The sequence below is a fragment of the Chiloscyllium punctatum genome, chromosome 6 (genome assembly GCF_047496795.1).
Source record: "Chiloscyllium punctatum isolate Juve2018m chromosome 6, sChiPun1.3, whole genome shotgun sequence".
NCBI classification, from domain to species: domain Eukaryota; kingdom Metazoa; phylum Chordata; class Chondrichthyes; order Orectolobiformes; family Hemiscylliidae; genus Chiloscyllium; species Chiloscyllium punctatum.
Genome location: NC_092744.1, coordinates 6,135,336 through 6,149,324, shown reverse-complemented (window position 1 = coordinate 6,149,324; position 13,989 = coordinate 6,135,336). Strand labels below are relative to the sequence as shown.

The 13,989-nt window shown below is 42.3% G+C and overlaps 1 protein-coding gene across 6 annotated transcripts in view; it reads left to right on the top strand.

Annotated features, from left to right (window-relative positions):
- The window catches only part of LOC140478686 (transcription factor Dp-2-like), a 201,957-nt gene that overhangs the window by 174,756 nt on the left and 13,212 nt on the right, over positions 1-13,989 (top strand). For all 6 annotated transcript variants that reach the window (XM_072571960.1, XM_072571959.1, XM_072571961.1 and 3 more), the window contains 3 exons: positions 4,746-4,814; positions 7,952-8,103; positions 9,391-9,557. In XM_072571960.1, the coding sequence (XP_072428061.1) occupies positions 4,746-4,814; positions 7,952-8,103; positions 9,391-9,557 (388 nt within the window). The remainder of the gene's footprint in view (positions 1-4,745; positions 4,815-7,951; positions 8,104-9,390; positions 9,558-13,989) is intronic.

The window sequence follows — 13,989 nt, the reverse complement described above, 5'->3', positions numbered from 1 at the left end:
TTTACTGGCGAAGCACTCTTAGAACTGTGGACGAGAGGGAACTTACACTGAATCTTACTTCAACTTAGTATTTCCCATGTATCAAGACACAGGAAGCAGACACAACTTTTCAATCTCTCCTGTCTGTTCATGTTCACTGTGTCAATCTGAACTAAGTTCACGCTGAGGCCCATGGAATAATGGCAAGTCAATCTAAACCAGAACTTATGAACCTTTTTGTCTTTGAGTTGTCTCTCCCATGTTATAAATAATTCACAGTCTCCTATAACACAACATAAGTACTTTTATGGTGTATAAAATAGACAGGATGCAGAGCTGGGCTGAGAAATGGCAGATGGATTTCAACCTGGATAAATGCGAAGTGATGCATTTTGTAAGGTCGAACTTGAATGCTGAATATAGGATTAAAGACAGGATTCTTGGCAGTGTGGAGGAACAGAGGGATCTTGGTGTTCAAGTGCATAGATCCCTCAAAGTTACCAACCAATTGGATGGGGGTTAAGAAAGCATATGGTATTTTGGCTTTCGTTAACAGGGGCATCGGGTTTAAGAGCCGCAAGGTTTTGCTTCAGCTCTACAAGACCCTGGTGAGACTACACTTGGAATATTGTGTCCAGTTCTGGTTGCCCTACTATAGGACAGATTCAGAGGCTTTGGAGAGGGTGCAAAGAAGGTTTACCAGGATGCTGCCTGGACTGGAGGGCTTGTCTTACGAAGAGAGGTTGACTAAGCTCGGACTTTTTTCGCTGGAGAACAGGAGGAATAGAGGTGACCTGATCAAATTCTTCAAGGTAATCAGAAGCTTGGATAGAGTCAATAGCCAGAGACTTTTCCCCAGGGCAGGATTGACTGGCACGAGGGGTCATAGTTTTAAGATATTGTTGTGGTTCGGTTCGCCGAGCTGGGAATTTGTGTTGCAGACATTTCGTCCCCTGTCTGGGTGACATCCTCACTGTTTGGGAGCCTCCTGTGAAGTGCTTCTGTGATCTTTCCTCCGGCATTTATAGTGGTTTGTCTCTGCTGCTTCCGGTTGTCAGTTCCAGCTGTCCGCTAGAGTGCTGGTATATTGGGTCCAGGTCAATGTGCTTATTGAATGAATCTGTGGATGAGTGCCATGCCTCTAGGAATTCCCTGGATGTTCTCTGTTTGGCTTGTCCTATAATAGTAGTGTTGTCCCAGTTGAACTCATGTTGCTTGTCATCTGCACGTGTGGCTACTAAGGATAGCTGGTCATGTCGTTTCGTGGCTAGTTGGTGTTCATGGATACGGATCGTTAGCTGTCTTCTTGTTTGTTGGATGTGAGGAACAGTCCATCTTCCGCAGTTACACTGGCACCACCCCCCACCTTTTCCTCAACTACATCGATGACTGTATCGGCGCTACCTCGTGCTCCCACGAGGAGGTTGAACAGTTGATCCACTTTACTAACACCTTCCACCCCCACCTCAAATTTACCTGGACCGTCTCAGACTCCTCCCTCCCCTTCCTCGACCCCTCCATTTCTATCTCAGACGACCGACTCAACACGAACGTTTACTATAAACCGACAGACTCCCACAGCTACCTAGACTACACCTCCTCCCACCCTGCCCCCTGTAAAAACGCCATCCCATATTCCCAATTCCTTCGCCTCCACCACATCTGCTCCCAGGAGGACCAGTTCCAATACCGAACAACCCAGATGGCCTCCTTCTTCAAAGACCGCAATTTTCCCCCAGACGTGATCGACGATGCTCTCCACCGCATCTCCTCCACTTCCCGCTCCTCCGCCCTTGAGCCCCGCCCCTCCAATCGCCACCAGGACAGAACCCCACTGATCCTCACCTACCATCCCACCAACCTCCATATATATCGTATCATCCTTCATCATTTCTGCCACCTCCAAACAGACCCCTCACCAAGGATATATTTCCCTCCCCACCCCTATCAGCGTTCCAGAAAGACCACTCCCTCCGTGACTCCCTCGTCAGATCCACACCCCCCACCAATCCAACCTCCACTCCTGGCACCTTCCCCTGCAACTGCAAGAAATGCAAAACTTGCACCCACACCTCCCCCCTCACTTCCCTCCAAGGCCCCATGGGATCCTTCCATATCCGTCAGAAATTCACCTGCACCTCCATACATATCATTTACTGCATCCGCTGCACCCGATGTGGCCTCCTCTATATTGGGGAGACAGGCCGCCTACTTGCGGATCATTTCAGAGAACACCTCTGGGACACCCGGACCAACCAACCCAACCACCCCGTGGCTGAACACTTTAACTCTCCCTCCCACTCCGCCAAGGACATGCAGGTCCTTGGACTCCTCCATCGCCAGACCATAGCAACACGATGGCTGGAGGAAGAGCGCCTCATCTTCCGCCTAGGAACCCTCCAACCACAAGGGATGAATGCAGATTTCTCCAGCTTCCTCATTTCCCCTCCCTCCACTTTTCTCAGTCCCAACCCTCAGACTCAGCACCACCTTCTTGACCTGCAATCTTCTTCCCGACCTCTCCGCCCCCACCCCCTCTCCAGCCTATCACCCTCACCTTAACCTCCTTCCACCTATCACATTCCCAACGCCCCTCCCCCAAGTCCCTCCTCCCTACCTTTAATCTTAGCCTGCATGGCACACCCTCCTCATTCCTGAAGAAACACTTATGCCCAAAACGTCGATTCTCCTTCTTTGATGCTCTCTGACCTGCTGCGCTTTTCCAGCAACACATTTTTAAGCAATTATCAGCTCAGCCATGTTCACGTTGAATGTAGAGGCCTTATCATATAGATGGTAACATATTGGCATGGATAGACAATTGTCTGACCAGTAGGAAGCAGAAATTTAGAGAAAAAATGGATGTTTTTAACAGCCAACAGGATGTCACAAGCAGTAGGCTACAGGGATCCGTGCTCAGGCATGGTTTGGATGTAGGGGCCAAAGGTATGGTAACTAAATTTACTGACAGCACAAAGGTGGGTAGGAAAGTGAGTTGTGAAGGGGAGATGAGGTTATACATTTTTCTACAAAGAATAGAGGTGTAGAGTATTTTCTAAATTGGGAAAGGCTTTGGAAATCTGAACCACAAGGAAACTTGGGAGTTCTAGTTCAGGATTCTCTGAAGGTTCAGTTGGTGGTTAAAAAGGCAAATGCAGTGTTAGCATTCATTTCAAGACAGCCTGAATACAAGAGCAAAGGTGTACTGCTGAATCTGTCTAGGGGTCTGGTCAGAATGCATTTGGAATACGTGAGCAGTTTTGGGCCCCGTATCTAAGGAAGGATGTGCAAGCATTGGAAGGGGTTCAGAGGACGCTTACAAGAATGATCCCAGAGATGAAGGGCTTCTCATATGAGGAGCGGTTGAGGACTCTGTGTCTGCGTTCGATGGAGTTTAGAAAGATGAGGCAGGGATCTGATTGAAACTTAGCAAATACTGAGAAGCCTGGATAGAGTGGATATAGGCAGGCTGGGCCTGTATTCTCCAGAGTTTTAAAAAGTCAAAGGTGACTTAACTGAAACGTTTAAGATACGAAGGATACTTGACCGGGTGGCTATGGAAAGGATGTTTCCTCTGTGGGAGAATCAAAAACTGGGGTTCATCGTTTAAAAATAAAGACGTATCCATTTAAACCAGACCAGGAAATATTTTATTTCTGAGAGGATTTTATGTCAAAAGGCAGTGGATGCAAAATCTTTAAATATTTTGAAGATAAAAATGGATAGCTCCTTGATTATCAAAACAATGAAAGATTATTGGCGATGGACAGGGACATAGATTTGAGGTTAAAATCAGATCAGCCATAGTCCTACTCAATGGTAAAGCAGACCTGAAGGGCTGAGTGGCCTGTTACTGCTTCTAGATCTTCTAGTTTTCAGTTGGTTAGTCCGAAAGCTCGGAATTGCCTCACTGGACCTCTGTTTCTTTACTTCTCTGCACCTTTAAAAGTCTCGATAAACCTTGCTTGTCATTACTTACCTAGTTCAATAGTTATCTGTCTGACATATCCCGTGACACTCTTCAGTGTCAAATCAGCTCTGAAAATGCTTAGTTGAAGCATCTGTGGAGGGAGGATGTGTTGGAGGCACCACTTGAATGATATCTACATGCTGCAGGCATCTTGAATTGCTCAATTCAATAAGGGAAAAGTTAGCTTCACGGCAACATCAAAACACCCAAAGTAGACACTGGTCTCAGTCAGTTCTGAATTCTTCAGTAGGTCTAATAGGATATTTTTGAGTTTTGTGAAAAGTTCCTATAAGCGGACAGATAGTATTATCCTTCACTTTCCGATATGTCTGCTTGTATTTTGTGCTTCCTCTGTTTCTGCAAATTTGAAAAGTTCCCCTCAACAAGATTTAAATTCTCTTATGTTTCTTGAAAGATTTTCTTTCTATCGTGTATTCAAATCTTGCCTTCTTGTTCCCTGAGCGCTCTCTGGCTCTTCAGTGAGAATCCAGTGACTCTGAGTGGCAAGTGATTTGGCCAATCCGTTTTCCAACCAGCACCTTAACAGAATCCCTACACCTTAACTACGTGATGCTGTGTTCTTAATCATTCCAAAAATGTCCAGTCAACCCTCCGGGAAGGTGGAATCCACTTGATCAGTTTAAAAATCCTTAACTGCGAGGCCTGTTTTGTTGGATCCTTTTGAAAACTTGTGGCAACCTCCCTATTGCCCTTCCCATTAGGAACCCCTATTCTACACCAGTACCATTCCACTATGCTTTACTTTGTGTTCTAATAGTAGCAGTTTAATTTTCAGGTGGAGAAACAGAGACGAATAGAACGAATTAAACAAAAGAGGGCTCAGCTTGAAGAATTGATACTGCAGGTAACAGACACAACTATGTCCATATAAAATCTATTTAGTTGTTTGACAGAATAATTGCACCAGCAGTGCTCATGTTTGTGTTTGAAGTGTAACTAAGCCTTTGAGTCCTCATGTCGGAATAAAGATGAAGGGAGTAAATTAACGTGGACAGGTTTTTGTGAGAGGTCCGTATTGCATTATGCCACTACAGTGGAATAATGCATGAATGTGAGAGTTACATTACTCGGGTTTGGCAATTGTTGTGCTGTGCATACTTAAGCCTTTAACTTGTTGGCTGTTCAAATAGATTTGTTGAGAGAAAAATCTAGTATTTTACTTCCCTTAATAATGCGGCATTTGTAATTGCAAGTGTTAGTAATTGATTGGCCTATTTGTTAAGATCCTCCACCATACCCTTAACACACAAGCCATGTTCCATCACTGAGATTGCAAGTAAGGGACCTGGTCTCAATCTTACAGTGTTACCTCTGAGCTGCCAAAGAGAAAATATCTTAAAGTCACTTTTTTTCTCTTTCTTGATCTCATCCATCCTTCTCCCCAATATGTGGCTTGCCTCCATTTGTATCTTTTCTCATTTGGCAGCTTAGAAGCTATTGTGTGATATTAGCCTGAAATCATCAGCAAATTAAAAAGAAAAAAACAACAGTACAGCACAGGAACAGGCCCCAAGGCCCACCAAGCCTAGACTGACATCTGACACCTTTCTATACCTTTTGCTGCTACTCAGTCCATATCCCTCTGTTCCCTGCCTATTCATGTATCTATCAAGATGCCTCTTAAACATTGCTATTGTATCTGCCTCCACCACCCCCTCTGGCAGCACATTCCACCACTTTCTGTGTAAAAAACCTACCTCTCACATCTCCTTTAATCTTTCCCCTTTTATCTTAAACCTATGTCCCCTAGTGATTGACATTTTTACCTGGGAAAAGGACTCCAACTATCCATTTTATTTACGCCTTTCATAATTTTGTAAACATCTATCAGGTCATCCCTCAGCCTCCGACGTTCAATTGAAAACAAGCTGAACCTGTTCAATCTCTCTGCGTGGCTAATACCCTCCAGACCAGGTGACATCCTGTTAAACCTTTTCTGTAGCCTCTCCAAAGCCTTCACATCCTTCTAGTCATGTGGGGACCAGAACTGAACACAGCTTTCCAAATGTAACCAAATTAAAGTCCTATCCAGCCACAACATGACTTGCCAACTATGATAAAAATCAAAAGAACTGCGGATGCTGTAAATCAAAAACAAAAACAGAAATTTCTGGAAAAGCTCAACAGGTGACCCTAATTCTGATTTCTCTCCACAGATGCTGCATGATCAGAATTTGCTGGAAAAGCTCAGCAGGTCATGCAGCATCTATGGAGAGAAATCAGAATTAGGGTCACCTGCTGAGTTTTTCCAGAAATTTCTGTTTTTTTGTTGCCAATCTTTATACTCTGTGCCCCAACCAATGAAGGCAAGCATGCCACGCGCCTTCTTGACCACCTTTCCTAGTTTGTCAGTTCTTGTTATAACTCCTTTGGTCACTTATCATCCATTTTCTTCCTTCGACACTCTTGGAAAGTACCATAGATGTTCTTCCACAATATTGATGCATTTAAATAAAAATAGTTAATCTTCAGATTCTGTTGTGGAATTATATTTGTGAGACATTTGCCACTATAATGATACATTGTTTTGTACACTATTTAAAAGGCAATATCCAGTTTATTAGATGCGTATGTCACGATGCAATTTGTGACTGTTCTAAATTGTAGCACCTAATGTGAGTTATTTCAATTCCATCAAGTTCATTACAAGCCAGTATTTGAGAGCTGACCAAGTATTATACTACAGCAAGAACTCTGTCTAATAAATGCCCTTTCATTAATTTGAAATGTCTCTCAATAATAAAAAAGACATTAAGAACCTGCTTGATTTCACACTTAATAGTACACATTTTCCCCCTGAACTGTTAGACAAAACCATCATCTTGTAATTCAATTTAATGCTTCCAAAGATTTACTGCTGTCCAGAGAGAGATTCGCAACATTTATGTGTCATTTTGCTGATAATTTGCTTGCCTATACATTTAAAACTGCTGTGCAGTATTTTTCTTCCTGTTCAAGATGTTACAATGTGACCATGACTGACCCAAGAGCTCCTAAACGTCTAATGTTACTATTGGTGGAATCTAACAGCCTGGTGGTGATGAGTTTTGATAAACTGTATGAGGAAAATCTGTTTTATTCTGCTGGAGAACAAATGTTGAAAGGTCAACATCACTTCCCCAGTGAAAGGAAATAATCTCTCTATTTCCTTCATGAAGACTCTTCCAAATCCACTTGGGTTTCCAGTAACAGCAACTTAAAATTACCAGTAAGAAAGAAATAGGTTAGAAGGGAAAAAATTTTTTTATCGAACATTGTTGGAGCATGATATGATCTGCCCAGACAGTGATTGAGACAGAGATTACTGCATGTTTTAATTGATGGTTGAATGATTATATCTCAAAGAGGATAGTCAAGGGTTTTAGGGAGAGGGCAAAGCAATAGGCAGTAGACATGGTGTCCCAAATGGCCTACTTCTGTGCTGTGGTTCTCATACTTCCACATTCCCTCTTCCTAATCAAAAAAAACAAATTTAGATTATAATCTCACCATGCAGGAATTAGATTTGCAATCGGTGACAGCTAGGTAAACCCCATTGTACAATTGTCTTTTTTGACTTGCTCAGTCTCATTCATTTAAATTATCTCATCAACTGATGTTTTTATAAAAATAATGAGACATTGGCACATCTAAAACTCTTGCACAAAGCAGGTTTAATTGATTGGCTGTGTAATGAATCATTAATTTCTAACATTGTTCTAATTAATGCTTTCATGTGTCAGCCATATGAAAGCACTTCATGTGGTCTTTGTGAACCTCACATTCATCGAGCTACCTGTTTCCTCCCTTCCTGCCTTCCTTTTTGATCTATGATAATAGGTCCTTTTCATTTTTTAATGTGTTTTATCTATGCCTCCTGTTCTTCCAAAAGACTATTTTTGTATTGCTTCCGATTTTACATTCTGGTAATTTTAGTCTAGCATTTTATTTTTATTCAGTGATTGAAATTTGAAGCTTTCTTTTCTGTTTCCCACTTTACAGCAAATAGCCTTCAAGAATCTAGTACAGAGGAATCGACAATCAGAACAGCAGACACAGAGTCCTCCTGCACCAAACTCAACTATTCAGTTGCCTTTCATCATCGTCAACACCAGCAAGCGAACTGTCATAGATTGTAGCATCTCCAGTGATAAGTATGTATCTTTGCTCTGTGGAAGTTTAGTCTCAAGTTTAGTTTAACTCACTTCATCGATTTGTTCATATTAGTTAACCTGTCTTCCAAGCCACATTGTTTGTATCATATGATAAAATACAACAAGAGCTACTTCCCCTCGGGCGCTACATCACAAAATCATGAATAGACTCCAATATTACACACCAGATGTGAGGAGTCATTAAATTGAGAAGTTTATTCTGACAGTTTAGGATATCACCAAGACTAGAAAGCAAACAGGCTAAATCAAGATTGATTCAAGTAGACCATTTGCAAAACTACAAATGATGTGGCCAATGTTCGATGTTATCACATGATTGGACAGCACTAGCTGAACAATCCAAATGATGCTAAGAGTCACTCATAACCAATTTAAAGCTATCATACAGGCTCACAATGTGGTTCACTTACACTAGGTAGAAGTGATATATATTCACAGATACGGCTTTGTCCAATGCAGGCAGAGGAATCAGAAAGATGCATTACATCTGTTTTTTCAGTGGGAGGCATTGGACTAGTGGTATTATCGCTGGACTGTTAACCTAAAGACCCAGGCAATATTCTTAAACCTGGGTTCGGATCCCACCATGGCAGATGGTGGAACTTGAATTCAGTAAATATATCTGGAGTTAAGAACCTAATGATGGCCATTGTCAATTGTCAGAAAAACCCATCTTGTTCCTTTAGGGAAGGAAACTGCCATACTTACCTGGTCTGGCCTACGTGTGACTCCAGACCCACAGCAATATGGTTGACTCTTAACTGCCCTCTGGGCAATTAGGGATGGGCAATAAATGCTGACATAACCAACAATACCCTTGTCCTGTGAATGAATTTAAAAAAGCATAAACTTGGAGGACCACTATTCCCTGGTGCATTCCCCATGGCAATGGCTTCACCAGTTGAGTTGTCTGATTTGAATTTAAACTTAAGCCTGGCAGTTAACTGTTTCCTCATGAATTCTCCGTCATAACATCTCTGTCAATCAGAGCCAATTTACCAACTGATCAGCACCCTCTTGCCATGCATTATGTAATATATTCCCTTTGAGTTGATCTTGTGAGTCTGGCCTGATAAATGCAAAACTGAAAACTTTAGCAGCATTGCTATTTCTCAGCTGTACTCAAGTTCTGTTTGATCAAGCAATTATTCTCTTGTATATTTCAATACCAAGCAAATGTCAATGCACACTGAATACCTGTGATTTTATAGTCACCTGCTGTACATATTTCATTTCAAAGTATTTGCTTCTTGTGAACTCTCTCAGGTTTGAATATCTATTCAACTTTGACAACACGTTTGAGATTCATGATGATATTGAGGTGCTGAAACGTATGGGAATGTCCTTTGGGTTGGAATCGGGTAAATGTACTCCAGAAAATCTGAAAACTGCCAACTCATTGGTGCCAAAGGTTTTGCAGCCCTATGTTGCAGGTCAGTAATACTACAGCATGTTTTCTTTTTAAATGACTGACTAATACATCACTCAGAGGAACCCCAATTATCCAGCATTCAATTATCCGAATTTGGATTATCCGAACAAGATTGCAAGGTCTCATTGCTTGGCTAAACTGTTATCCGGCATTCGATTATCCAGACATTCACAAAATACTCCCTGCCTGTTTCGTTCGGATAATCGAGGTTCCTCTATATATGTAAAATAGATCAATTGTTTTTTTTTTTGGCTAAACCGTTGTCTTTCCTGTTGTGGACCTTGCTTGTCAAGAAATATTTTAAAATGCTTTTGACTGGCATCATATAGGCCTTTTTGAAGAGAGGCAGCTTTGATCAACTTGGCCTTAGTGTATTAACATCCAGGCTAATCTTTGAATATTATATGTTTCAACTAACTGCAGAATCATCTTTACAAACAAAAGCTGATAGCCACTGCTCCGTACTCCTGAAATAGAAAAAAAAGTCTCACTTTCTTCAGGAAGATGAAAAATATCATGCAAATACCAAACATTGTAAATGGTTCAGAGGGAAGTAAAATCTAAAAAAAGAAATTTCATGATGCAGTCTATTAGTGGTTAGGCCAGCTCACTCTCAAATATCTTTTACTCATCACACACCCACATTCCTCCTTTTATACAGCAAGATCCTGTTTAATGGATCACTCTAATTGCTGTAAAAATAACAGTGAAGCTACTCACCATATTGAAAAAGTAAATTGGAAAGTAACTTCCTTTGACAGTGGGTATGCAGTTAAACACAGAAATTAGGAGGTTGCAGCTTGAGTTGACTTGCTCCTGCAGAAGGTGAGATAGACTGCTCTCTCACCCACAGGCTCTCCATTCAGATCATGATAGATGTGCAGTTGAGTCTCATAGGAGTATCATAGAATTCCTACAGTGTGGAAGCAGGCCATTCAGCCCATCGAGTCCACACCGACCCTCCAAAGAGCATCCCATACAGACCCACCCTATCCCTGTAACCCTGCATTTCCTGTAGCTAATCCACCCTAACCTGCATATCTTTGGACTGTGGGAGGAAACTGGAGCACCCGGAGGAAACCCACCCAGACATGAAGAGAATGTGCAAACACCACAGAGACAGCCGTCCGAGGGTGGAATCGAAGCAGGGTCCTCTGTGCAGTGAGGCAGCAGTGTTAAACACTGAGCCACTGTACCGCCCCATGGAGCTAATGCGCTACATGATCATTAAATAGGCTGGAAAATGTTGGGACTCTTAGAGTCCTAGAGATCTGCAGCACAGACAAAGGCCCTTTGGCTCATCGTGTCCATGCCAGACAAAAACAACCACCTAAGTATTCCAGTCCCATTTTTCAACATTTGCCCCATAGCTCTGCATACCTTGGCATCACAAGTGTACAACTAAAGACTTTTTAAATGTAATGAGGGTTTTTACCTCTTTTTTTTTTCCCCCTTCCTTTACAGAGAGTTCAAGTTTCCCACCAGCCTTTCCGTGAAAACGTTTTCCCACATCCCCTCTAAACCGTCTGCCCCTTATCTTAAATCTCTGGTTGCTGGTCATTGATCCCTCCACAAAGGGGAAAAGTTTCTTCCTGTCTCCTCTGTCTATGTCCCACATAATTTTATACATCTTGCTAATGTCCCCTATCAATCTCCTCTGCTCTAAGGAAAGCAACCACTGTCTGTCCAATCTCTCTTCATAATTGAAACTCACCAGCCAAGTAACATCCCGGTAAATCTCCTCTCCACCCACTCCAGTGCTATCACGTCCCTCCTATAATGTAGATTCCAGAACTGTACACATTACTCCAGCTGTGGCCCCACCAGCGTTTTATATGGTTCCAGCATCACCTCCCTGCTGTTAATTCAGTGCCTCGACTAATAAAGGCAAGCATCTAATCTGCCACCTTAACCACTTTATCCACCTATCGTGGTACCTTAAGGGGTTGGTGTACATGCACACCAAGGTCTTTCTGATCCTCTGTGTTGCCGAGGGTCCTACCGTACACCCTCTATCCCCTTGACTCATTTGTGCTGCCGTTTTGCATCACCTGACATTTATCCTAATTGAATTCAATTTCATACAATCCCGAATGTGCGGAAACAGTCCATTTGGCCCATTGAGTCTGCACTGACCTTCCAGAGAGCATCCCACCTAGACCCAGCCCCCCTCCTTAAACCCTGTAACTCTGCCTTTACCATGGCAAACCCACCTAACCTGCACATCCTGGGGCCATGGGATAAACTGATGCACCCAGCAGAATCCCACGCAGACACTGGAAGAATCTGCAAACTCCACACAGGCGGTCACCTGGCATTATAAGGCAGCAGTGCTAACCACTGAGCCACTGTGCTGCTGTTCAGCCCATCTAGTCCGTCAACAGCCTTTTGTAGGAGAAAGTGAGGACTGCAGATGCTGGAGATCAGAGCTTAAAAATGTGTTGCTGGAAAGCCTTTTGTAGTCTAAAGCTATCCTCCTTACTATTTACTATCAATTCTACATCTCTCTGAAAGAGGAAAGCCTAGCTAAGGATAGTGCTGCACCAAGAAATGAAGTTGCATTTATACAGTCACGGAATATCCAGAAGTACTTTTTAGACAACAGATTTATTTGAACTGTGTTTATTCTTGCGGTGATGATAAGTGCTGCAGCTTGTTTGCACACAGGAATGTTGCCCAAAAAGCAAATAAATTAATGGACAGCTAATCAATATTGAACATGAAATATTGACCAAAGATACCAACAACATTTCCTGATTTTTTTTTCCCATGTGTACTATAGGATCTTTTGCATTTACGAAATACTTGGACCCCCCTTCCAGCAGCACTGCAGATGTTCCTAAATTACATCAGTTCAAAAAGGCAACTCCCCAGCACCTTCTCCAGGACAATTAAGGAAGAGCATTAAAAGGCCATGTCCCAAGAACATAACCGCAAACTGCCTTAATTTAAGATATTGACTAAAAGATGACACCTTTGACAATACAGTATCCCCATTAAATTAATTGCAAAGGAACATCTCATCCAACTTTAGTGTGTCAGAGTTTATTTAAATCCCTTTGGAATTTTTGCCCATTGCATTCAGAGAGTGAAATTCTGCCAGAGCAGTTCTAATTGTTAAAGATCTGCATGCTGGCATGGGATTTCTCTCTGGTATCCTGGCCAACTGCACTCCTTCAACCAGCATCATTGAAACAGGTTATCTGATCATCAGTTACACGGGTGGCACAGTGGTTAGCCCTGCTGCCTCACAGCGCCAGAGACTTGGGTTCAATTCCTGCTTCAGGCGGCTGACTGTGTCTGCGTGGATTTCCTTCAGGTGCTCTGGTTTCCTCCCACAGTCCAAAAATGTGCAGGTTAGGTGAATTGGCCACGCTAAAATTGCCCGTAGTGTTAGGTGAAGGGGTAAATGTAGGGGAATGGGTTGCACTTCGGGGGTCGGTGTGGATTTGTTGGGCCAAAGGGCCTGTTTCCACACTAAGTAATCTAATCTAATTGCTGTTCAGTGGGACCCTGTTCATAAATTAAATGCTGCATTTCAACAATGACATTTTGCATAGAGGTATCCTGAATTTGTAAACAGTGCTATCTACTACATCTTTCTCAAGTTGCATTCTGTGATTAACTTATAAATATCATTGTGATCTTGGATCTAAGGAATTACGTATGCATTGAGTGGATGAAACATATCATTCTGTTGAGAGTATGCATTTATTCAGTGTTAAGATACAAAGAATGCCTCATTAATGCAAATTGCAAATGACTTGCAGAAGTCACGTTTTAAAAACAGGTCTTAATTATTGTGTAGCTATTAAAAGTGTTCTCCCTCCCTATAAAAGGTCTGGGAAAACAAAGGTACTACAGTCATAAATTCTATTGTGACATTGTCAGTTTCAATAGCCACTTGGCTTTAAATAGATCCCATCACTGCTGCTATGAATGCTCTTTTTGAACAGGCCTGGCTCATACTGAAACAGTGCTTTGAGGCAGTTCTGTTTCCTGGAATTGTGATGGCACCCCATTTATTGCCTTTTTGAACTGATTTGCAAATTTGAAAATGTTACACTGGCACCCCATTTTCTCATGTGCCAATGCTGAATATTCTTGATTTTTACAGCTGATGAGGGAATGTATAATTATCTGCATCAGCTCTCACAGTCAGTTAATTTTGTTGACGCTGCATGTATTTCAGTAGATTTTTTTATTGCGGGGGTGCGGTTAGTGTCTCTGAGCATATAATTGCCAGCTAGAGAAAGGAAATACTAAGAGAAATTCAAGGCTTTGTCAAAAACCGCTTTGTTCCATTAAGGTAGGGGGTGAAGAAACAGAGGCTATTTAGTTCCAGCAGCTCCAGCAGCTACCATGGCAACTCTAAGTAACCCATTCCCAATTGACATTCAGAGAATGTTCTTTACAGTTCTGTTCTTTTCTTC